The sequence below is a fragment of the Miniopterus natalensis genome, chromosome 1, assembly GCF_054644295.1.
Source record: "Miniopterus natalensis isolate mMinNat1 chromosome 1, mMinNat1.hap1, whole genome shotgun sequence".
NCBI lineage: Eukaryota > Metazoa > Chordata > Mammalia > Chiroptera > Miniopteridae > Miniopterus > Miniopterus natalensis.
The window spans coordinates 187,349,820-187,376,424 of record NC_142081.1 but is presented as its reverse complement, the minus strand read 5'-3'; the positions used below and the strand labels follow the sequence as shown (position 1 = coordinate 187,376,424).

At 40.6% G+C, this 26,605-nt stretch overlaps 1 protein-coding gene across 6 annotated transcripts in view; it reads left to right on the top strand.

Annotated features, from left to right (window-relative positions):
* Window positions 1–21,795, top strand: part of TBC1D19 (TBC1 domain family member 19) — an 81,069-nt gene extending 59,274 nt beyond the window's left edge. For 5 of the 6 annotated variants that reach the window (XM_016218231.2, XM_016218226.2, XM_016218228.2 and 2 more), the window contains 6 exons: window positions 8,825–8,857; window positions 11,260–11,369; window positions 13,437–13,528; window positions 15,038–15,153; window positions 19,544–19,614; window positions 20,617–21,795. In XM_016218231.2, the coding sequence (XP_016073717.1) occupies window positions 8,825–8,857; window positions 11,260–11,369; window positions 13,437–13,528; window positions 15,038–15,153; window positions 19,544–19,614; window positions 20,617–20,691 (497 nt within the window). In that variant the 3' untranslated portion in view covers window positions 20,692–21,795. The remainder of the gene's footprint in view (window positions 1–8,824; window positions 8,858–11,259; window positions 11,370–13,436; window positions 13,529–15,037; window positions 15,154–19,543; window positions 19,615–20,616) is intronic. The other variant, XM_016218227.2, reaches the window with a different exon arrangement.
* Window positions 21,796–26,605: the final 4,810 nt, after the last annotated feature.

Below are 26,605 nucleotides of genomic sequence, written 5' to 3'. Positions count from 1 at the left end.
ATCCATTTGTGCCCTGTAAGATGAGATCATTAACTGCCAGTGAGCATGAAGCAGAGGAGTTCTAGGGCTCTAGGGCAGTGGTTCTCAGCCAAGGGCAATTCTACCCCCAACCCTCAAAGAACATCTGGCAATGCCTGAAGATCTTTCGGTTCTCACAATCGGGCGGGAGGGCAGTATTACCAGTATCTCACGGGTGCTGCTAAACGCCCCACAGTGCATAGGACAGCTCCTTACGGTAAAAATTAGGGAGGGCTTTTGGGAGAAATAATGAAGATAGTTCATTTTAAATCTGCTTACAAGTGTCAGGTTGATAAATATCAGTGTACTTTGTCATCTATATTAATCTAAATATAAATACACTCAAAACATCTCATAATCTAAAATTCATTTCATGTGTAACTTTAGATCTAAGTTGAAAACCTAATTAAAATTGTATATAAGTTATAACTTTTAGATTGATATTTAAATATAGCTATGCTCTGATTTTTGAGAAATTGTAGCTATTAAAAGTAACAGTCATATTCTGACGTGCTAATTCAGAAAGATCTTGGAAATACTTAGAAAACAACTTATCCACTATCCTAATCCCTATTCTTCATGACCTGTAGGCTTGTGTGGAATGAGAATAAACAGAGAAAATGGTTATTTCAACAAACAAATGAAATAAACTGTACTGAGTAATCCCAAATGAAAGAGTGTCAACATTTGCTTTCAACTGGAATGATGTTAAAATGAATCAGCTGTGAGAGTTATGGTACAACTATAAATGTTAAGTATTAATAGAGACAGTGAGGAAATAAAGGAAAAATATTTAGAAAGTGCAAAGCATGCTAATATTTGGGGTATTTCTGAGTCATATTTACTATTTATATCTCATCTAGATCAAGATTTATTTTTGTTGACAATGTTTACCATTTGAGCTTTGTCAAAGGCCCATTAAATCATTACCTTATATTTATTCTTGTTGAATGGAGTAGGCAGTTACTATTTTAGATTTCTTCAGATTGACCAGGGAAGGCTAGGATCTTAAAATAATCACTCATGGCAGACTTGTCGAACTCTTAGGCCAGTTAAGAGGTGGTGTCTCAAGCATCCCGATGGCTGCTCAAAGGAACACTCCTGGGTGGTGGCCAGGTGGGTGAAACTCAGCCCTTGAGACACTGGAGTGATGAGCGCCAAAGGAAAAGATTTGAAAACACTGGCCAAGAACATGACAACCTCTAAGATCAAAGGCATGTTCTAGGTGGTATGTGCCCCAGAGTGTTAATGGATTCTTCAGTGCTTCTTATGCCTCCTACGTTTGTTTGCCAGAGTCTTGACTTTGTCCCTTCAACAGAGTGGACTGTGTACCTTTTCTTGGAGTCTTAAGCCCTGGTTAATCTTGATTAAGCTGAAGTGAACCCATCCTTATCTAGCACAGAAAAGGATTTACTTACATTTAAGCTGATACTGAAGTGTGGTACTCTCTCTTCTGAGAGCATAAAATAGCTAGTTATTGACGCTTTTGTGTACTAAATACTATACTGGTGCACTTCAAATACATTAACTCATTAGTGTTTAGTACACCCCAGTGTGAAGTTGATCTTATTGATTGCAGTTTTCAGAAATAAAAATGGAGACTTGGAGTGTTGGTAGCCTGCTTAGACACACAGAATTTAAATTCCACGTCTGTGTGACAACATTGGCCATTTATAAGTCAAAACAGAGTTACTGACAGCGCCCTGTCCTGTATAGTGATTACTTATTCATAAATGATTCTTATACTTGAATATTTTATTTATATGCCTTGATTATGTTTATAATAGCTCAGATTTCCATCATTAACAACACATATTGAGCATCTCCCTTATAGAAGATACTGTGTTGCATGGTAAAGATAATACACTGTGAATTGTGGCCTTTGATGCGTATAGCTTATACCATTAGAAAACAGCTATGGATTTCAGAATTTAGGGGACTGGAATGAAAGTGTGATTAACCATGAGTCATCTTAATGCATGCATCCCTTTCTGCTGCTTGGCAGTTCACTATTTCACTCCCTGTAAGCTTCCTAAGTAAAAGTGCCATGTCCTAACTAAGGTGTTCTTACACTTAGCAGACTCTTAATAAATATTTATAGAAGATGAAACTCATAGTAAGATCTTCATTTCTCACTACCTTAATCTGCTTATGCACATGTTCCTGCAGTAACTTAACAGCAAAGGAAAAATGTTTTTGCAGTAAGATTATAGGAGTTTTGAATAATAGCAGTCTGCTTTGAGAGTTAGTACTTAGGAAGCTTTAATTGTACTTATATTTCTGTAAGGCATCAATATGCCTTCTATTTATTAAATTATTCTTCTCACTCAGTTTTTCTTTCACATGTCAACATGATTATTGCAGAAAGTTGGGAAAGACAGATTTTTAAATTATTTGTTAAAAGTCTATAATTATTAAAGGAAATAAATGAAGCAGTAGAGAGGGAAGGTAGAACAAGATGGGCATTCACAGGAAGGAAAAGAGACACAAGCCAAAGATAGAAACAGAGAGAAAACTGAAAACTATGGTTTGGGGGCCCTCCTACATGCTCCGTGGAACTAGAGCTGGTAGCTGTAGTGTTATTAGGAATATTGACCTTTTAATGTGGACCTAATCTGGTTTTGACTTTTCTCAGTGTCTAGAAAGCAAAGACCTCTAAGTTGATAAAGAATCTTACCATTGGAAGATCCTCATATGTCCAGTTTTCTTCAGCTCTCTCAACTTTTTCTGCATTTACTCCAGTCATAGTTGTTAAACACAGAATCTTAGCGTTAGATGATAGTTCAGAGACAGCCTCAGTCTCTTTGCCTGACAAGCATTTACTGACCCTCAGGAGGGTCCTAAGGAAACCCAGCTGGTCTGTAGTAAGCCCACCATGGAATCCTCATCTCCTGACTGGAGACCAGTGCTTTTCTTGCTGCTTCTCTGTTCATTTATTCATCCATCCCATCCACCCATTCATTTATTCAGCAAACGTGTATTTGCCATCAGCTATGTCCATGGCATCATGAAATGCATACAAAGACAGATAAATCATATTTCCTGTTCTATGGAGCCATCTTTTAAACAGCTAATTATAATACAAAATATAATGACATTATAGTGATGGAAATATGAGCCAAGTGCCATGAGAACGTGGAAGAATAAGCATTTAATTATGATTAAGCGATGAGGCTATGTCTCTGAGGTTGTACCTGACCTTAGTAAGGTTTTGATAGGCTGAGCAGAAAACATGAAAGCATTTTATGATACAGAATTATCAAGTTGAAAGCTGCCAAAATATGAAGGTGCATGATGAGTTGTGGGGATGGTAAATAATCTGGTTGGCTGTACCGCAGTGGGCGGGTGTGACAGAGGGGAGACAGGTGGGTGGGCAAAGTGGGTGACGGGACTCAAGAGGTACTAACTTCTAGTTAGGAAATAAAAAGTCATAGGGATGTAATGTATAACATGGGGACTATAATCAGTAATATTGTATTAACTTTCTGTGGTGACAGATGGCAACTAGACTTGATCATTTCACAGTGTATAAAAATATCAAATCATTATGTTGTACACCTGAAACTAATATAATATTGTATGTTAATAAAGGGGGGGGTAGATGTAGCTCGGGCTGCCATTGTGAATGGTTAAAACCAGATCAAAGGTTTTGAATTTCACTCTGTAGACACTTAGCCTATGCTACAAGGCTAGAATGTGAATTCCGTAAATATAGGAGAAATATATTTATCTTAATATCTCCAGAGGCTACATAGTAGGTTTTTAAACATTGGTTCATTGGATGATTAGGAACTCAGCAAATACTTAGTGGATACATGAATGGTCAGTGGAAAACCTTCCATGGATGTGGTAAGAGAGGTCTTTTTAATGGTCTTTTCAATATTTGGGGAAGATAACCTGAACCATTACAGGAGTTGGTTGGAGGGCTGAGAGGTGGGGGGGAAGGGACTTAATTAGCAGGACTGTAGGTGAGAGTTCATCAGAGCCTGAATTCAGGCCCTGGCAGTCGGAAGAAAGTGAATGGTTGAAAAATGGTCGAGAGAGATTCTCGAGGGCTTCATATATTTATTCCACAAACATTTAATAAGTACCTATTAAATTCTGTGCACTGTGTTAATCTCTGGGGATAGGATAAATGAGGCATAGTTTCTGTACTCAAGGAGTTTATGCTGTTGGGAGAGAGAAAAACAAAAGTGGTTATAATACACTGTGGTAAGAGCAGGAAGACACTAGTTGTTAAGTACAGACTGTGTGTGCATCAAGTGCCATGCTGGGCACATTACGAGCTCATCCCATTTAATCTCACAACCTCGTCGTATTAACCCCACTTTACAGGTGAAGACCTCCGTAAGGCTCAGGGAAGGAGTACAGATGGAGGCTCGCCTGCCATAAGTCTAGAAATAGGTAGTTAAATGTTGTAAATCAGACTAATAAACCGATAAAGTCTACTCTGTTTTCTTGTCTTGACAAATAAAGGACTGGACAAAAGCAGGTTTACAGTTGTGAGTTCATGAAACAGTTTATCTTGTATTATTATTTATTAATTATTATATTATTATTTGTATTATAACTGTAAACCGACTTTTGCCCATCTCTGAATGCTTTTATAACAACCTGGAAGGCCAGGTTCAAACTCAGATTCTCAGACTCCTCAGCAGTCCCTAGCTTGTGCCATCCCCACTTTCTCTCATGTGTGGCTCCAAGCCTACAGGTGCACGCTCCATTCACACCTTGCACAAGTAGCCACCTTTGGCCACCTCCCCACCAGGAGGGTGGCTCCACTGAAGAGGCCATGCAGAGCCTGGGAGCTGGCTAGGGGCCTTTGGGCTGGGAACTTCAGAGCCTTGGGTACCTGGGTTGTGGTCTGAATGGAGGGCCGTGGACTCTGGGTGAGGGGCACAGTTAAAAGAGGGCCAGGGCAGGGCCCTTACTCCAAGCCCCCCTCCCCTTCCTCCCACCTTGGTCTAAGAGCAGCACTGTAGGAGGAACCAGATTGATGAGCTGACCCCAGTGTACATGGCAGAAAGTGGGATGACCAAAATCATGCAGGACCGTCCAGGTGCATGGAGAAGGGGCACCTCAGTCAGTCAGGCAAGTCAGTTGCTACAAGAATACTGATTAGTGAATTGATTGGGGGCAAAGAGTAGGGGGCTGTCAGGGTTTGGGAGGAGTGGTTTTTAATCTTGAAGGGGTGGGTCCAGGACAGAACTGGAGGTAGAGGACAGCGTGGCCTGCAGCCCTTGTCCTCAGCCTGAGGCTGAGGGAGGGTGGCGATCAGAGTTGTGCTTGTGGGTTAGGGAAGAGAAATGAAACTGCTGATGGTAGATTCGGGCCAGATCCTGAACAGTAAGTGTCCTTTACCCTAAGGGGACAGAAGGGAACACAGTCACATTTAGGTAGAAGAGCTGAGGGGGAAGTAGAAAGCAAAGATGGCTCACAGCTTTCTTCCCTGAAGACCAGGGAGGTAAGGGATCCTTGACAGAAACAATCCAGAACAAGGCACAAGGCACTGGGCTCTCCCACTCTGAACTAAGGTTAGTAGAGATGCTGGAGGAAGGAAAGAAAGCAAGTACTACAGTGTCTGGGAAAGTAGCTGAGTTAAGGTGTGGGCCAAAGAGAGAACTAGCTGCACACGCACGCACACGCACACTCACACATGAGCAGCAGCAGCAGTTGAGGGGCGGGGAGCCCGATCTGCACGGGGCCCTCATTGCCTGGGAGTTTCCAATTTGAGAAGGAACTTTTAGTTGCTCCGCATCCAGGACACAGAGATCTCCGGATTTAGCCATCAGAAGTTGGGGTCATAGGGGTAGAAACCAGTTTACAAGGAACGGAGGGGATATAATGAGAAAGTAAAAGAAGTTGATTTAGATAATTTTCAAAAAATTAAGTTTGGCTTCATGGAAAGGAGAGAGACTGGAGATTTGTTCGATGGGAAATGGGGTCCAGGGAAGAAAATGAACTTTATGTCGTGGTCGAGGGTGTTTATAATGGTTTATAATGTCCTTGGCTGAGAGGCTGCAGTGCAAGAGGAGAGACTGAAGATAGAAGCCCTTTGATAGGACCCCCCCTCCCCTCGCCCCCCTCCTCCATGGGGGAGAGAAGAGCAGATGCCGCCCCCCTCTGCCGCAAGACTCACCCCAGTTCCCGTCAGTCAGGTGAAGCCGGTGGCTTCGGGCCACCCCCTGCCCAGGACTCACCGCCACAGCATCAGTGGCTGTTTTGTCATGAGGCCTCCCCCCCAGCCTTGTCCTCTCTGTCCCCCTTCCCTCCATTATTTTTCATAGCACACACTGTACGACATCTGCTCTCCTGTTTGTCGTGGTTTTCTGTCCTGGTAAGAACTGGGCCCTGCTGTTAGGACCATGCCTAGGGCATGCGGAGGCTCTGTGCATATTTGCCTGGTGATGCACAGGACGGAGGAGGGGAGAATTGACGGGCGGGACCCCAAAGCCAGGTCGGCAAACCCTGCGAAGGGCCAGGTGGGAAATATCTTACATTTTCTGGGCCGCGAACAGTCTCTGTCACACATTCTTCTTTGTTGCTTTTAAAAAATAATCCTTTAAAAATGTAAAAGCCATTTTTAGCTCACGGGCTACACAAAACAAGCGACAGGCCTGATAGCTCGCCGGCCGTGGGAAAGTCAGGGCAGCAGGATGGAGCGCAGCTGAAGGGGTGAGCTCGGAACAGGGAGGTGAGCGCCTGCCTCGGGAGGCCTCCCGAAGGGAAGGGAGGGGAGCACGAAGCATGGGGAGCCCTGGGGTGAAGGACAGGCGGTGAGGAGCTCATGGCACCAGCCTCCCGCCAGGAGAAAGCGGGGCCTGTCGGGTGTGAGACACGCAAGGAGCAGGCAGGCGTTGGGCGAGCAGGTGCTAATGAAATAGAGATGGACAGGAACATCGAGGAGAACACGGCTCAGCCACAGACAGGCCGCATGTTCTAGAAGACGAGAGGGAAGCGGGGAGGAGATCCCGAGAGTTACAGCTTGCATGCTGTAGAAACCTAAAGGTGGCTGGCCGGGCACACTATTCAGAACAACGTTGGATTTGCCTCATACTCTTGATAAAATCACTTCTAGAAATAACAAAGGAATGTGAGCTAATTTGTGAATGATAGTATCAGTAATTAACTTTATTAAGGGCCTAAGCTCTTTATTAATGGCCAAGCTACAGCCACATCTCATTTAATCATATCATACGGGCTCTATCTCTGGTTGACAGGTGAAGAACCTGAAGCTTAGAGAAGTTAAGAAACTCTCCCAAAGGCCCAAAGTTCTTAAGCGATAGAGCTGGGTGAGCCCGATGGAGCCTGGCTGACACCCGGTCTGTGCGCTTAGCTTATCACAATGAGGTGCTGATTAATGAATTACTATCGGTGTGGAGGAGGTCTTCAGTGACAAGTCCTATCCCCTCTGTCTTGTTCAGCATTTTTATAATGCTTTAGGTGAAGACACAGATAGTGGACTTAGAATATTCCAGTACTGTGGAACCAGCAAGAGTAGGGAGTACATTAGATGACATATGAGAATTCAGGATTACCTCAAACTGGAAGGGTTCACCGAGGGACAAATGCAACAGGGATGAGAATAGGACCCTTTTCTTAAGTCAGAAAGAACCATCAAGTGCAGTGTGTCTTAGCTGTTGGTGTGTAGGGGGGAAATGCTTAGAGGTCTCAGTCCCCTCACTTTAAGTACTGTGGTACAAAAAAAAAGCAAAACCCTGGTGGTAATGCCGGGGGAGCACTGTCCTCAGACATTTCTGAAAGTTTTCAAAGAAGACAAGTTAGACTTGTGCTCTGTGTGTGACCTTTGTGGTCAGAACTCAGAATAATAAGCGAGGCCTACACAGAGCCAGAGCTTGACTCAGAAATAACTTCCCCCAAATTAACCTGTTCAAAATTGTAACCAGTTGCATTGGGAATTAATGCATCTCCTGCTGCTGGGTGTGTTTTAAATGCAGGCTGAAAAACAATGTATTATAACTTACTCTAGATGACCTCTGAAGTCCCTGCCTCTCAACATGTCAGATGGTAAAGCATTTCTGTACTATTTTTTCAAAACAGTAAACTTCCCAGCTTTCTCCTGTGAGGTGTTTGCAGCCTGACTTGGCACAGTGATAGATGAGCAGTGGTGTGCGTATCACAGAACTTCTGTTCTGAACTGATGCTGTGCAAATTCTAGTTTTCCACTTACCATGCAACAAGATGTTTAGCACACCGTTAGGCTTTAAGTACTTTTCTAAAGTGACTGTGTAGTTTCCTTGTGTATAATTCTTGCCAAAGGTTATACTGACTTTGTACCATATTGCTGCCAGTACTTTTCCGAAACCACATTATATGATACAATTTTTAGTAAGTTTACCGAGGAACACATCTAAACAAGAGGTACCTTGAAATGCTCACCTATCTGTCAACAGATTGTATTCAAACGTACAGGATGAATTTGTTTCAGGAAGGACATGATCTACTGACTTCCTGAGACCATTAAAATTAGTTCTTTAACTTAGTTCTGTGAACTGCCTTGTTGTGTTTTTGCCCTGTTTTTGTAATATGTATTCAAAGTTTTAATTTTTTAACATTATCAATATAAAATTAACTGGATATATATTACAACCCACTAGTTTGATTTTTTTAAAGGTATTAAAAAACATATCTTTTTGTTAGTTACCATCATTGAGTCTTTCTGACATTCATGAACGAATTTGAACCAAAAATAGAAAAACTTTCTATTTTTAGTTTTAATCCTCTACAGTTTACCTAATAATTTAGTGGGCATACTAATTGAAAAGAAACTTTTTTATTTTTTTAGGTGTAATCCCTTTTCATGGATTTTCAATGTATGGTAAGTTGGGCTTGAAAATATTCACTGTTCTATTACACTTTAGAAAATTAAACGTGAAGATCACACTTCACCCACACACTTGAGTTGTTGCGAACATTTTTGAACATTGAGTTTCATATCTGTTCATATGTCCAATGAAAAAACAATGTTGCCATAATTGCTCACGTAGTGATTGCTTGACAAATTAGAATTAAAACAAACTGAAACTTAGAGACACAGACTACAGTACGGTGCTTACCAGAGGGAAGGGGGTGGGGGAGAGTGAAGGGTAAGGGGGCCAAATAGGTGGTGAGTGAAGATGATCTGACGTTGGGTGGTGGGCACACAGTGCATTGTACAGATGATGTATCATAGACATGTACACTTGAAATATATACGATCCTGTTAACCAGTGTCACCCCAATAAACATGTACAGGGGTGCACAAAAGTAGATTAGTAAAAAAAAAACATACTGTGAAAGTGGTTCTGTGGTTAAACATTTTCTAAACCAATGGAAACTAGAGATCATGTTAATATTTAGTTCTAACAGGTGTAAAATGAAGTTGCTTAAATTCCTGAACTAATTCTCATTAGTCTTTTGAGAAACTAGTAGGTAGAAAGAATGTGAAGTGAAAAACCAAACTGAGCCTGAGTTCATGGTGTCTCCAGACTGGTGGTGTGCACAGCAACCTTCGTGCTGAAACACACGGTCATCCTGAGGTGCGCGGGGAGCACACAGGTGCAGGCCCGAGAGCCCCGAGCGCTCAAGGGATGCAGAACAGGCCTCTCCAAAACGCGCCCCTTGCATGAGGATTATTTTGAGCTAAAGGCAATTGAGACCCTGTGGACTCAAGAAAAACTCTTACCTCTCCCCTAAAGAATTTAAATTGGAGGCCTTGCTCATAATGAGTTATTACCAGAAATAAATTTTTATGATCTAGCTGTATGTCAGGGCAAACATCTACAGGGATGGGCAAAAGTAGGTTAATAATAATAATACAATAATTAATAAATAAGTAATGATATAAGAATAAACTCTGTGTTCCATGTACTGTGCCCGCCCCTGTGTTTAGTGACCATGTTCTCTTACTACCGGTGCATTATCCCATTCCTTAGCCCAGAACCTTATTTAAACTTTATTTTACCTTTTTGCTTCTGACCCTCTCGTGCATGTGGTATCTCTGAGTTGCTCATGTATTTGGGGTTCCTGTATGTACAAAATTTAATTTGATTTTCTCCTGTTAATCTGTCTCATGCTTGTTTGGTTATTAGACAGCCAAAAGAACCTTTGTAGGGTAGAGGAAAATTCTTTCTCCCCAAGAGTGCCTTTCTGGCCTCATGTGGCATGAAGACTACAAGAAGCTCAGTGAAGATTATCAGAGGAAGAATTCTCTACACCTTAATACCACTTGATTTTTAAATATTTATTCATCGCATATGAATTTGTTGAAGATCGTTGTCCCCACTATCCCAACCTTTAGGCTAAACAAATACATTATGCTTTACTTTTGTAAAAAGAATCAACATTACTGTTAACACTTTTCTTTGTAAAAAGCCCTCAGCGTCCATTGTCAGATAATCATGGTGAATGACATAGTATAAAACATTTGGAGCCAGCTTACAATGACAGGGAGTCAAGGGATCCAGGACCTTTGCATTCTGCTGTCCTTAGTGGTGGTGGCTGGGATGACTAAGTGCTGTGATATATGTTGCTGCGCACACCGGTAGTCCAGGGAAATCGTGAATTACAGGGCACTCTGCTTTATCTCTTTCATAAATATGTGAGGAATTGAAAATAGAAAACTTAAAAAGGTTAAGGACATAAATTTTTACCTCTAGTAATAAAAGTGCTAGCCCTTTTATCCCATTTTCATAATTTCACCTGCAAGAATTTTTCAAGTAAATAGTTTTTAAAAGGTGTACTTGGATGATTTGGAGGACAGTTAATGACGTCAGAAAGTTTAAATCTTCCAACAGTTCTCAGAGCACAAAATGCACCAACTCCCGCCTGTTCACATTTCTGGTCATTTAAGTGGTCTACAGTTTATACAGCCGAGGAGGAAATGTCTGCTAAGGAAATAGATGATGCTACAGAGTTTATATATTCTATTTTAGAAAAATATGGTAAGCATCCACAAATCCTTGAGCAGGAACCACTTATTTAGAGCCAGCGGACTAGGATAATCATCAGTCGTCCCCCAGGAACTCCAGTTAGGCCTTCACCACTTCCGTTTTATTTACTGTGTTTCTTTCTAATTATACTAATGCCTTTTCAAAACTGATTAAAAACTTTTCTCTAATTTAAACTTGTCTATGAGTGAACAGTACTATAAAATATGGACTTACTCTTTCACGTTTCATGGACTTACTTTTAAACTTTAGTAGTTCTGCAGTATTACCAATGGATTTTTTATTCTTTCAGTTGCACCACTTTGTTTTCTCTACCACGAGCCCTCCAAGTTGTATCAGACGTTCCGTGAGATGTATGTGCGTTTTTTCTTCCGACTTCATTCCATCTCTTCTCATCCTTCTGTAAGTTCATAAAAAACTGGATCAAACCAGACTCTAATCTGCTTTTTCCCCAAGGAAAAAGCCTCTCACTCAATTAAACTATAAAGCAACAAATTTTAATTTGTGATGTCATCAGCATGTTTCCATAGAATAAATGAAAGAGAAGAAGAAACTGATCTTTAAATATTTTGATATAATTAGAGGGGGAGAGTTCTGTATCAATTGCATTTAGATTATCTTTTATATGTTAAAAGAAAAACCCCCAGAAATTTCTGTATTATTCTCTTTGGAAAAATGCCCGCCTTCCTTGAACGGAATGAGGTGGGCAGTAGGTGCCTGCAGCCTGGCTCCGGCGGACCGGGAAATGCTGCTGTTCTCACTGTTGTGATCATCAGCAGCCCTTCTTTGTGAATGAAAACCCAATGTATTCGTCACATTTTTCAGTTTCGTGTTTAGCTGATTATCAGTTGTCATACTAGATGTTTTCTTTGTGTTTGTGCGCTAGGTAGCTCCTTGGGCCTCAACATGAAAGTCAGGGGGAGGCATATTGGGAGCTGAACGCTTGTATCTGTTTTGTTTTGGCCGGTCCTTTGTGGCCGCTTCCCCCGTGAGCCTGAGTAAAAGCAGTGTCTATTTATTTCACTTATTCTTTTCCTCCTCCGGGCCTGCTTTAGTCTGCTTATGAGTAACTCAGTTTACTCTCCAGGAGAAACATTAAATTGGAAAGTGTCAGGGCTACCAAATTTCCCGAAAGAGGAGACTGTCACTGCCGCTAAACTAGGGAGCTGTCCTCGATTCCCGGTGAGCTGTGTTCCCCTCCCACCTGCCTCGTCTCCAGCTTCGCTCTCATGCGTTGCTAGTGAAAGCTGGCGAGTAACAGAAGTCAGGATGTCACAGATGGGTTTCCTCTCTGAGACACCCTGATTTAGTGCTTCTCTTACATTCATGTTTAATCTGGGATGATCAGAAATATATTAATAATTCTCTAATACCTCATTCTTGGCATCAGCTTTCTTATACTCTATTCCATTTTATGCTTCGGGGTTAAATATATATATTTTTTTAACCTGGCTGTTCAGTACACACCATGGTGCTTTCCCTGCAGAGCCCCGAGGCAGACACCCAGCCACTGGACATTCCTCCCCTGTCTCCATGCTGGCCCGAGGTGTCTCTTCTCAGCTAATTGACTGGGCAGGCCCTGCATTGTTCAGTGGAATAGAAACTAGAGGGCTATCTCCTTTTCTGGATTGCAGCCAGGCTGAACGATTTGGAACCGTTACAGCCCTTTTTCTTTAGAAATTCAAAAAGAAGATTAAAACTTCCTCACCAGAGTCAACCCTGAGGAATGCTGAGCCACAGAAAAGACTTTATTCAGAGTTGTCAAGTAAAAAATGCACTTGAAAACCATCTGCTTAAACCGGGTACTTTCTGTACTCTACAAATAATGCCCTTTTAAGAAGGTAGATTTTAGTAACATAAATAAATAAATAAATCTTTACACAAAATAATCAAAATTCTTGTTTGATAACTTTCTGATGCAAATTTCAAGCAGTCAGCAGTCAGCCTTTCCCTGTGGATGGATTTCAGAGAAAGTGGAAAAAAGCAGGAAATTCTTTCCCTGATGGGCGAGGCTGCTGGCACGGGAGGGATTTATGGGGGAGAAAGCAAAGGGTGTGTCTGCGGCACCAGAGAAATACCTGGAAACTGGAATGCATCCAGAAAAAACGAATTTCCCTGGGCTAAGTGATAATACGTGGCTTACCAAGTAGCAGCTTTTCTATAAAATGATGTTTTCTTTGGACTCTCTGAGTATTACATACCAAGTTATGTGCCTATTGTGTTAGAAAGGAGGCTCTGTTGCAGATCTGTTAGGAGCAGGTTTCCATAGAGAGGGAAAAATGTATCTTTAAACGCAGGTTGGAGATCGTTAGTGCATGTCCTGTTTTTGACTCTTAAACAATATAAAAAATATGTTGACAAAAACATTTATGTTGATCGTTCTCTCAGTTCCATTTGAATAATTTATCAGCAGAATTAATTTTAAATACTAAAATACACATTTCTCTTGTGATGTATTATTGTATACAGGGTATTGTGTCACTCTGTTTGCTCTTTGAAACTCTTCTTCAAACTTACCTCCCCCAACTCTTCTACCACCTGCGAGAAATTGGGGCTCAGCCGTGAGTATCTTTCTCTTTAATTGAAGAACAGATTGTTTGACGTTAGAAGGCTGTCCTTCATCACTGTAGATCACTTGCAAAGATGCAGTAATTTTCCAGAGAAATTAAACTAACAATTTTCCCAATAAAACAGTGATCAAGTAGTAAATTGGAACTCTGTGTTGTGCCAAAAATTCTTGGAAGGATTATTTGCTGGGATTTGTGTGCCTGTTATAAGAATCACCAACATGAACTAATTTCTAGTCACAATGAAAGGTGTTAGCCAAAACTGAAGTAAAAGTTTTTGGAAACAAACGCTACCTGAGAAACGTAATAATACTAAAATTAAGTCAATGTAGGCTAAATTGATCATAGAACAATTTGTGAAAGCTATATTAAATTAAACTAGTTAAAATCAATGAGTTAGACTTAAAAATCAAATGAATTTAAAAATTTTAAATATCCAGTGGCCAAAAGTTTCTTTGGCATCTCTACATAGATATTTTAAAACCAACCCAAACACTTAATTTGTCAATATTATTTTGTACTTTGTATTTTGTTCTATTGGAACAATATTTATGTCTTTCATACTGAGAACTTTCTGAAACTGCTTGTCTTTTTCAATCTTAAGGGAATTAATATGGCACCAACAAAGGCAATCTCCGGGCCCCCTTTCTCTTGCTTTAAGAAAATAGCTCAGATATTTACCTACATAATAGTATAACAGTGCCAGCGAAGAGTTTGGCTAGCACCTCTCAAGGGCAGAAAATGATGTTTGGATGGTGACGGATAGTGCAGAAATGTGAGGAACTGGTTTATCTCTTAAGGCATCAAAGCCAAAGAGTTCATTTCCTGAGTCCAGAGATAAACAGTTGTTTTAGCATAACCTACTTATAAATAGTGGGGTCTCCTACTTCTTAGGGTTTTTGGGGGGCGGGGAGGCAAAATGAAATTTAATTGCATTTTCTGGTCGATCTTTCAGAGTTATGATAACCCCGTCTCTTTAAAAATGAAGGGTTTGAAATTAGGAATCTATTTCTAAGTTCCCTTATAACTTGAAAACTATTTTTCTTTTGTCTTCAAAGTTTCCTTTTATTCATCCTATGTAGCCATTTGACTGAAATGTAGGAATATAATTTATCGAATAGGAAAAATATGCAGCTATCAAGCACTCTTTCAAGTATTTTGGAAAAAAAATTCAAATGATCATGGCTTGCCTGAAACTGTCAAGACTATAAGATCAATTAGTTGATAGCTAATTAGTGCACAGCCTGACAAATAGAAGGTAGAAGTGAGTCTTCTGAAGGCTGAGCTGTAGCGTAAAGGAGGGCTGCGCAGATACAACTCCTCCTCTCAGTACTCAGAGATGTTGGTTTGAGAACTCATGGTGTGACAAATGCCCAGGTGATTTCTCAGATTCACTTAACAATACAATTGGTTGGGCTCTCCCAACCTTTTGTAAGATATTGTCTTTTTGAAAGAAAAAAAAACCCACTTGTAAAATTTATTTTCTTTTTTCTTTGCTTACAGACTTCGCATATCATTTAAATGGATGGTTCGAGCTTTCTCTGGATACTTAGCTACAGATCAGCTCTTGCTTTTGTGGGATAGAATCCTAGGCTACAACTCTCTGGAAATTCTTGCTGGTAAGAGTAACTGCTTGTTTGTAAAACACATGCAGTTCCTGTCGTAAAGCCCGTTTTCTTTCTCACATTCACCATCTGTATTGCAGTTTAAGTGTAGTTAGCTGTCATTGCTAATCCATGAACATGTATCTGCCTTAGAAAACAAGTACTGACATCCTGTGATCTAGACACCGCTGTGTAACTGCCCAACACCGGTCTACTCCTAGTCTTTCTTTTTGGCTCCCAGGAAAGGCCATTTCTCCTCCTCTCCCACTTTTAGTGCAGCCGGGGCTTCCTGTCTCTCAGCGCCTGGGAGGTCTGTCCCACAGTAGGCACAGGTTCCACCCTGCCCGCCTCTGGCTGTCTTAGCGCATCCTGTGCCCCTTCTTAACTACTGCCTGGAATCAAACCTGCATCGAGCCTCCCTACATAATTGAAGCTTCAGCTCGTCAGCTTGGACTTCAATTTATGCAGAATTCAAAACGTTTTCCTTTTCGCTAATGGTTTCTAACTCCTGTGCTGGTGACTGAATGTTATCTTCTAGATATTCTCTTCAACCAAAAATATTTCTTTTCTTTTTTCAGGAAGCCACAAATTCACCTCTTATTTAATAACTTAGCAGTTCTTACAACAGTTATCACACAAGGCAACTGTGTGATAACACATAGGGCACAGATTTCTTACTGATTATGTTATTTTGCTTCTCTTATACAAAGTAGAGTCAGTTATTTTTATCATTGGGATTATCAGAAAATTCAAATAAACATTACAAGGTTTTTACAACAATGGATGGAAAGCAGAAGAATTGGCAGAGTACTAAGTCTGACCTTTTCCGGTTGTATGGTATTGAATAAATTATTTAACCTGTGTAAGCCTTTGTTTCCTTACCTTATATCGATAGTATTGTAAGACACCTTTCTGGGGTATTGTGGAAATAATACTTAATTGAAGAAGATGTTTTTCTTGTAGAAGGTTCTCTAGGTGCCATATTAACATATTGTTGAATGCTGAGAGGTCTAGAGTAATTGGGTGGCATTTTGAACAGGAAAATCAGAATAACAATAAAATGCCGTGAAGATAAATACCACCCCTGGTGTAGTCAGAGGTATCACTTACTGATATTTTTTCTCAATTGTTTTTAAAGCCAATCCAAATATGAGTTAGGAAAGAATGGCCTGCCCTCGTCTCCTCTGGCTGAACAACAGTGATATTTGTAAGCTAGAGATAGAGGAGTCTTAGAAGTCATCAGGTATAACTTCTTTTATGTTCCTGACCCGCGTCCTCACCTCTGAACACTGCGGTGCAGGGTAACCCCGTCTTACCAGTCCTCCCACTCCATTTCCGAGTAATATGACTTGCTAATGTTCTCCTATAAACCAGGGTTGTCATCACGTTTTCTCTACTCTCATATACCCCTCCTTTCCCCAAAGTCTTCTATTTTCTCGGCTAAATAGACTTGTTTTCTGCTACCATTTCTCAGGCAACAGGGTTTTAGACTTTCCACCAAATAACTCTCCTCAGGGTATGTCCTAGGTTTTGAAAGTATTGTCTAGAGCTTTCCATATCATTTGAAAAAATGTTTAGAGTATATTAAAGAAAGGGATTCAGTGTAAGAAAGTACTTTCTAATAATTAGGACTTTCCAAAAGTAGCATGAATGGGCTTTTAAACTGTCACCTGAAAGGTTAAGATTTCTACTATGAAAGAAATGTTGAATTAAAAGACCTTCAAGGCTTCTTCCAATTTAAATTCTCTCCTTCCATGACTTATCGCCCCTCAGCAAACTGAAGTAAAAGAGAAACAAATGAATGTTGAATACTGCATTTGCTCTAAGCAGGCACAGTGCTGTGAGCTCAATACCTTAATAAAAAAGTTTCTGATGAAGAGGCAGAAATTCAATCCACACTGTTACATTCATCTACTCTCCCTGCATGTTTTTAAAAAAATAAACAGGGAAGAATTATAGAACATCTAGAAATGGAACTAGACTAATGGGAACTCCCCACCACGGAATTCAAATAGCCACAGGGTAGATAATTCCATGTAGATTAGTTTTGATTAGTTAAAATATTTTGTTACTTTTTTGGTCTGAATATTTTGGGTCCACCTCTTTTGCTGAAGTGAGTTATTATATATTGTCCTTAGAAATATTTTAGTAACTATTACTGGCTTTTTTTGTGAATTAATTAGAGCCTCTGTGTAACAGTTTAAAGCAAAGGTGCCTTAATGTTCATGATAGAGTTGCTTAAAGTAATGAGAATAGTTTAAAAGACCAAAGTAAATACTAGCATTTCTATACATCATATGAAACATAATTTCGTTGAAAACACCCTGAAGTATAGACCTTCTCTTCCTGGCAAACAAAGCCGCGCTGTGGAAGGGCTGGGCAAAGCAAACATGAGCAGACGGAAAGGAACTCCTGTGATGTGACACCAAGATAAATAAAGGCGACGAGCACGGGAACGTTTTGAATGCTGAGGTCAATTAGTGGCCTGCTCGCTCTTCCCTCCTTGACTGCATTTGGAAAAACAATTTCCCGCCGTGTGAAACTCTTGCCTGCTACAGCAGATCTGACCGTCCTGTCAGGCTTTCACCAGCCCTGTTAAATTACACACACAAAGGAAGAAGTGCCCACACTCCTGAGCTTCTAACCTGTCTCCATGGTCAAATATGGTCCCAGGTACTGGGACATTAAAGAAGTTGCTGGTCCACATCAGTGGTTTTCTTTGATATTCTTATAAACAAAGAAGCTCAGTGACTTTAAAGTACTTAAGTTTTCTCTTTTTCAATTAAAGGGTAAATTCTCCATCCCAGATCTTTCATATGCCTTCTACATATGAAATAATGCCAGCTGATTGAACTTCTTAAATTTTGTTTTACCACTATGCTTTTTCACCCAGAATTTTTCTAATTTTAATGCTTTTTTGCCAAGCTGTCCAAAATCTGTTGTCCCCTAGAAAAACCCCTGTGCCTCCCAGTCACTGCTGCACTCTGCCTCTATCTGGGGAAGTTAAGGGGCCAGATCCTGACTCCTCCTCAGGCACAGCAGACTACCTGTGAGAGCCCAGGGTCACATGGCATCGCCCTTCATGCCATCTCTAGACAGCCATCGTGAAGGGCAGCAGAGGAGACAGTTCTTAGGAAGCACACAGATTTCCACATCAGGAATAAGCCATTACTGCTAACCTTCAATCGCAATGACATCGTCACATGGTGGTTAGATGCTCGGGCCAGAGCTCGGGGGTGTTCAGTCTGTTCTTTTCTACCTGTGTGACTTTAAACATGTCACCCAAACTCACTGTGCCTCAGTGTCCACATTAGTAAAATGGGGTTAATAGTAGTATTTAACTTATAGAGTTGGTGTAAGAACTAACTGGCATTGTCATTATACCCATAGTAAAAGTGTGCGTGTCCGTGTATATTTGCATTAGCTATGCAGTATACTTAGGAACCAGCCTTCCAAATAATTTTGTAGATTTTATTTCCTAAACTTCAGTACTTGTTGGGCAGTGAATGTATTACCAGCACTGGTGATGAAGTAAAAAAGGGCAAAGCAGAACTCAGGAGTTATCTCCAGGGAGTGCCCTCTCCCCCTTCTTCGCAGGGTTGCCTTCCTCTCCCATAGGTCCTTCCAGTGTCCATGACCACTCATCTTTCAGAGGGGGTTTATGGTGGATTACCCAAGAAGTATTGCATGTTAGCATTGCTCTTTTCATATGCACATGTTTAATGGAAACAAAAATCTAAATGTTGTTTTCTACTCAAAGTATAACATTAACTTTCAAGATGTCGTATAATGTTTTTTTTTTCTGTTTCCCCTTTTTTCTGTAGCCAACATTAATGCAAATTTTGGGGTCAGTCTCACAGCATTGCTCTTCACAGTCATATCCATTTGTGCTACTCTAAGAAAGTTCAGTGCTGAGTCTAAAAATATAAATACAACAAAAGATTATAAAGATACTTTTAAGAAAAGGCGTCATTGCCACATTTTTATCATGATGCCACCTCAATACATATGAAACATGATATGATATATTAAAAATTCAGTCTCCGTGTAACTTTCAAACACCTGCATCAAAATAAACCATAATATATAAGACAGTCATTAGATCTTCATGCCATTTAAGAACTATTAAAATTGAAGTTGTAAGTATGAAAGAAACAATTTATAAAGTAGCTTTTTAAGGCCATTGAATTTCTCTTTTTCCCAGAACTGTGAGATACAGCTTGTCTAGCCAGCAGGCACTGCTCTCGGAGGAGATCAGCTCCGTGCACCGCAAGGCTCAGCTCGGTGCAGGCGTGCAGCTGTGGGAAGCTCTGGTTCTGAGCTCGCGTGGTGGGTTGTGGGCACAGCACTAATTCGCCGGGCTGGTGCGTAGGCAGCCGTTGAAATAGTGTTCATTCTCTTCCAGTCCTGGCAGCTGCCGTGTTTGCTTTCCGAGCAGTCAACCTGATGGAGGTGACATCACTGGCTGCAGCTGAAGTAAGGATAAGTTTCACTCCGAGGGGATGGAAATAGCTCCTGAGAGGCTGCCAGCCTCGGGCACTTTAGTCTCAGATGCACAAGGCACATTTTACTTGTAGCCTAATTTTTTAACTTGGGTAAAATCTATAAGCTCTGAGCTAAGTAGTATTAAGTATTCAAAATTCCTTAATGACTTGAAAATAATCTTCTTGTGAGGGAGTCATAAACAAGATTATTATAGAAAACCATTGTAATCATTATGGGAAACAATATACCTTGTAATTTTAATAGAAACTCTGGGGTCTTATGTTGTGTTTTCTTATTAGTGTTCCCACCATGTGTTATGATCATAAAACAAAGAAAAACTAGCTGAGAGAGTTAGAGGGCATGTGTTTGGATGACAGAGTAAAGACACATGGGCTTTATTGGTTATGTTCAGTTGTGAGTTAATTATTTAAAGCTGGTTTCTTTTCAATAGTATAATTTATACCTGAAACATGGTCAAATTAAATGGTGGCTTACCATATGGCTCTACTTGTTAACTCTCACAGAGACGTAAGTTTTATCCTCAAATAGCCGCCTGAGTCCTTTGTTTAAAGAGAAGAGAATGTTTGTGCATCTTGCAGCTGGGTGAACATCAGCTCCATCTCAAAGGGATTTCCTGAAGACGGCTACTCCTTCTACCACTGCAGCAGAACTAGGGTTCCTAATGCACGCTTATTTATAGAAGCAAGTTGAAATGTTAGACCTCTTATAAACTCATGCTACCTTGTATATTTGAGGAAGGCTCAGGGCTCAGGTCCACGTTAGCATTCTGCACATGTTCTAACATTGAGACACTCAGAAAAGAGAAGGGACGTCGTCGTCTTCTTCAGAGGTTTGGGACAGATCTGAAGAACTTAGAGTGTGTGTCGATCCCAGAATTTCATTGTGGAAGTGTCTCTGTTGTACCTCATTTCATAGGCTTCCCTTTGCTGATGAGAATACTGATATTAATCATTCTTTTTGTTTTTGTTTCAGGCAGTTCTTGCTGACCTTTCTACTCTAAAAGTTATGCCTCTTCTTCAAATTTTTTTGTTTGCTACTGTCACCTGATCTTCTCCAAGGTCACTGACAACACATCTAGTTTTTCATTAGCAACTAATCATGAACTATGCAAACTCTGCATAAAACCAAAATTAAACTTCGTATATAAGCCAATAAAGATCATGTTCCCGCCTCAGTTAAACCTAAGTTGTTTTTCACTTTTTGAAAAAATAACTCAGCACACCAAATATTGCACTGCATGCTGCTGGTTTCCAAGAGAAGCAATAGACAACTCCTGCTGACTTGAGCGCACTATATATATATTCCTGACCTGTAACAAGCATGTAACAATATACGCAATAAGAACTGAAGATTCTGTAATAAACTTGAAGAGGCAATGCAGCTTCTGGGACAATTCTGTTAGGTCCGTCTGTAAGTTTACCTCTAGATAATGTATTAATAGCCTTGTCTTATAAATTTCCCTTCTGTCAGAACCAGGGGTGGGGTAGGATGTGGGAAGACTGAAAAAGATAATGCTTTTAAGTAGAAATTCAAATGTACTTGGGTGTTTTTATCAGCGTCTCTCTCACCAGGGATCTATGTCCCTCTCTCCACTTTATTTCTCCCTTAATGTTTGTACTGGGGGAGGTCAAATACAATTGTGTCCATCTGACAGTATTGTATTCTTTATTTTCTGGGGGGAAAAGTCAGAATTATGGCGTGATCTGTCCAAACTTCTCAACCTCCCAATCTCTCGGTTAGAAGACGACACTGCTGAGGCCCGTTGCCAGGTTCTGTTACTTTGGAAATACGCCAGGAGGACACCTCAGGGTTCAATGAAGGGAATGAAAAGGCAAAACCTTACTGGCTTTTGCTGGCGCTTGGTTTAATGCGGTGTACTTCCAGGGGAGAGCAGCTGGGACCAGCGGTACGTACTGGACAGTCACCTCGGAATTGAAGACGTCATGCAGGGCATCAGCCTTCTTTTGGTCTTTATTATAAGTGAAGGGTCTTGCTGTGTATTATTTCTTAAAGGCCTACCATTTCTGTAATTTGGAATAATAGTGTCTGAAAAAAAAGAAGTCCAAAAACCATTGTCTTTCGATTTTAGGCTAAAATTCAAGATGCTGATCATTGAAACAAAACTCTAAATCAATAGATTGATACTCTGAATGCTTAGAATTGTATGGAGTTTTATCCTAATGTGCTCATGAGTCATTTCTGTGTAGAGTATATGAAGTTTAGCATAATACTGCAGGTGGGGTGTAATATAAGCAGGCATTCATTGGAAAATATTGTGCTTTTATTCATCACGTACTTGTTGACTTATTAAGGACTAAATAATTTATTCAGTGATCGACTCCTAATAAACCCCATTTTATTGTTTCTGCGGGCAGTGCAGTTAGGCCAGGTGCTCCGCCATTCCCTGTGTGCAGATGCACACTCACCATGAGGGTCATTGTGCCACATCTGTGACTGTTGTCGTCCTCCTTCCCTCAGTCTGAGAAAATGAGAGAAACATGTTAGGAAGAGAGGGTTTTAAATGACTATGGTTAATTCGTACAGACACCCCCATTGTTGGCCTCTTTTCTTAAGAGAATATTCTTAGGCCTTTTTGAAAGCAGCAGTCTAGGGGTCAAGCAGAAAAAAGACTAGACTGGATCGTTTGGTTCCAGCTACAAGTCCCTAGACAGTTGCTTTCTCTTATCTGCAACTGGGGGCAGGGAGGACAGGCAGCAGGAAATTATTTTATTTGCTGTTTACCTTACAGGGCTGAGTAAGAGCAAATGAGAAAATATATTTGAAAGGGATTTTTTTAAACTGCAAAGCACCAAGCAAGTATAATTCATTTTAGATATGGCATTTTGCGGTTAAGTGGTAGACGATTATATATGAAGACTGTCCACCCTCATTAGCTTTTGTGTGACTTTATTTGATATGCTGGGACTGTGTCTATAAAAACTGAATGTACCGTGCATAGCAGATCCTTGCGTTTGGTACCGGTGGCTCCAGCCGGTCGCTCTGGGTCTGAATCCCGAAGGCGAACCCGGACCCCCCAGGCAGTGCTGCTCTGCGCGGGCTGGAGTGCGGCGTCGAGGGCGGCGGGGCTGTCTTGCCCACTCCGTCTCCAGCTGCGCCTCCTCACACTACCTCTCTGGTCCCTGCCTCCTGCGTCCCCCGTCTCCCGCCACCTGACACCCCCTCTGCTCTGCCGGTGCTCACGGGACCGAGCGGCCTGGCTGCTTAGCGAACCACTCTGGCTACGCGTCGCGCTGATGGCGGGACAGACGAGGGACCCGTTGTGTTTGACTCTCCGGATTTCAGTTCACCCACTAGAGGAGTTTATGGAGCAGTCTTTTTGATCAGAATGTTGTGGTAACGCAGTGTTCCGGCTGGGTGAGCTGTCCAGCTTGTCCTAACTGCCTGGCAGCCCCTGCCGCTCAGCAGGGACGCTCCTTCACAGGCAAGCAGGGACCATTAACCTTGAACTCCCGCTCAGCCCTCCGCCCCTTCCTTCTAATCTCAGGAAACGTCTAATCCGTTCCTGCAGCTCTCTCTATACAGATTCAATGGGGTCACTTACGTGCTTAAAAGTTAAACAGCACTCACTCCTTGACGCTGAAGTCCAGGCTCTGTAGCAAAGCAGGGAAAGTTCTCTGCAGCTTGGTCTCCCAGTGCTGTGCTCCAGCCTCACCCAACTCCATGCAGGTCCCCAACCCGCTGTCCCTTCACTCTGTCTCTGCCAGGACCTCGCCTTCTCACGGCCCCACTAAAAAGTCTGTGTTGTGGTGCTGCCCCGGAGCTGTACATTAGAATTAATTATGCCCGTCTCTTTGTTCTCATCAAATGTTCATCCACTAAGGTGCTTAGAATATTGAGTGATAGCGTTTTGTATACATGTTCTGACATCACTTTACTCTCAAATCCATTTTCATTGACTAGTCCTCTGATGGAAGATGAAAGAAGCAATTTGTCCATGTGCATTTGTATCCCCTGACTCGTACTGAAAATTGTCAGGATCTATTTTTCTTACAACATCATTTCTCCTCAGAATCCAGTCTCCCTTCTTCCACAAAGGCTCTGTTTTTTATTTGTTAACTACCCCTCCCCCATGAACTTCAGGTGAAGCTGACTCCTACCCCCAGGACCTGTGGGTCCTGCTCACACCACTCACCTTAAGCCAACCTTCTAGCCACAGGGGTTGCTTCAGGGGTTGCTTCGGGATCAGTGCAAAACCTAAGGCCAATGAGGACCAGTGAAACTTTATTACAAGGCTTTGGTTTAATCTTTCAGGGCTGCTGGATATGAAAAAGGGAGGAGATAGGGTCTGGAGCTGCTGTGGCCTAGGAATGGAAAGACTGAAAGCTTTTCTGTTGACCTATTGATCCCCAGGTCACACTCCACCAGTCTACCCTGGACTGTTTCATCACATGCGCCAAAAGATTCTCATTGCAACAGAAAGCATCCTAACTGAAGGTATAGTCATTTGGCCATTCAGGTGATCCACTGTATCATGGATATCATTATTTCGGTAGGACCCCTGTCTATATACTTTAAACAAGAGGAATCCTTTCTAACTTTTAAAATCAAGACACACCCTGGTCTTACAAGCATGAATTCTATGTTTCAGACCTACTAAGCTACCTGAAGTATACCTCGAACACGTGGTGTCTCTTCTTTGGCCCTGCACCTATATAGCACCGTGTGCTTGGAATGCCTTCTCTTCCCTCTTAACCTAACTCTTACTTGTACCTCAAAACCCAACTCAGGTGTTGCATCATCAGGGAAGCCTGGTTCTCTTATGAATTCTCCTCATACCATAAATATACATAAGTTGTACCATAATCACATAGTAGCTTGTATTTCCTACTAGACTCTGACTCCTTAAAGGGAAAAACGGTTTCTTTCTCAGCTTTATATCTCTGGAACCTGGTGTAGTCCTTACCCCATAGTAGGCCTTAATAAATGCTTATTGAATGAATGAATGAAGTCATCTAATAGTATAATCCACTCATCGTACTGATGAGGAAACTGGCTCAGTTCAGAATAATAACTTGTCCAGTGTCACACAACTATTTTCCCCACTAAGTTGATTTTTGTAGTTGCCCGGGGATGTCCAAAAAGGAAAATTATTTTGAGATAAAAAAAAAATGTAAATGCTTCAGCTCACCCAACATTTTTCATTTATATCAACTTTATTAAGTTATAGTTTATGTAGAATGAAACATATGCATTTTAAGTATACAGTTCTCTAAGGTTTGACAAATTTTAACAGATATATGCCCTCATCACCACTATCACAATAAAGTATAGAACATTTCCATCACCTAAATCAGTTCCCTGCATACCCCTTCCCATTCAATCTCCCATATACACATTCACTCCAGGCAACCACTGATATGCTTCTGTCCCTAAAGGTTAGACTGGTCTTTTCTAGAGTTTCATGTAAATGGAATCATCTATATCAGGGATGGGGAACACCCGGCCCACAGTCCGCAAGGCAACCACAGGTGGGACTCAAAATTCAATAAACCTAGAGCTTTTCTCATAGCTAACTTTTAAGTTGATAATTTTGTATGACCCTTGAATGATGTTATAAATATTCAAATGGCACTTGGCAGAAAAAAGGTTCCCCACCCCTGATCTATATATATATATATATACTCTTGTATTTCTGGCTTCATTTGCTCAGCATAATGTTTTGAGATTCATCCATGTTGTATAATTAATAATCCACTTCTTTTTATCACTGAGTAATATTTTATTGTATGACTTTCACAATTTGTTTATGTATTCTTGTTAATAGACATCCATGTTGTCCTCATGTTTTGGTGTGTTATGGATACAGCTACTATAAACATTTGTGTATAAGCCTTTATGTGGACATATATCTTCATTTACTTGGGGTAAATACCTAGGAGTAAAATTGCTGGGTCATATGTAAGCATACGTTTACCTTTCTGAGAGACCTCCAAACTTTTTCTGAAGAAGTTAGTTCTACCATTTTACATCCCCACTAGCAGTGTATAACAACTCTAGTTGCTCCAACTCCTCACCAACACTTGTTCTTATCATGTTAGTCATTCTAATAGGTGATTGTAATTTTCATTTCCCTAGTTACTAATGATGTTGAGCATCTTTTCATATTATTTTCCATTTATACATATTCTTTTGTAAAGTATCCAAATCTTTTGCCCATCTTTAATCAATATCTTAAGTTATAAGAATTACTTATTCTGGATACTCTTATAGTTTATAAAATTTTCCCCCAGCCTATGGCTAGTCTCTTAATTTTCTTAAGTATTTTTAAAGAGCAAAAGTTTTTATTTTGTTGAGTTCAATTTAGCCATTTTTTTCTTTTATGATTCATATTGTGTGTCCTAAGAAATCTTTGCATAACTCAAAGTCACAGATTTTTTTCCTGTTTTCTTCTAGAAACTTTGTCATTTAGTTCTTACTTTTAGGCCTATGATTCTTTTATTTTTAGTTAATTTTTGTGTATGATACAAGTTGAGGATCATGTTTTTTGCATATAGATATACGACTGTTCCAACACCATTTATTGAAAAAACTATCCTTTCCCTTTTACACCAGCACCTCTGAATAAAATAAATCGATCATATTACAGGTGGGCTTATTTCTGGTCTCTCTTCTTTTTCATGGGTTTATGTCTATCCTGATTCCTGTACCACGCTCTTGATTTTTATAGCTTTAGAGTAAATCTGAAAATGAAATAGTGTAAGTCCTCTCATTTTCTTTACCTATGTCAAAGTATTTTGGCTATTCTAAGTTCTTTGCATTTCTAAATAACTTTTGCAATCAGATTTTCCATTTGTACTTAAAAAACAAACAAACCCAAAAATCTGCCGTGATGTTTATTGAGATAGCATTGAATTTAAAGATCACTTTGGGGACAATTGATACCTTAACAATATTTAGTCTTCCAATCCATGAACATGGTATCTCCATTTCTTTAGGTCTT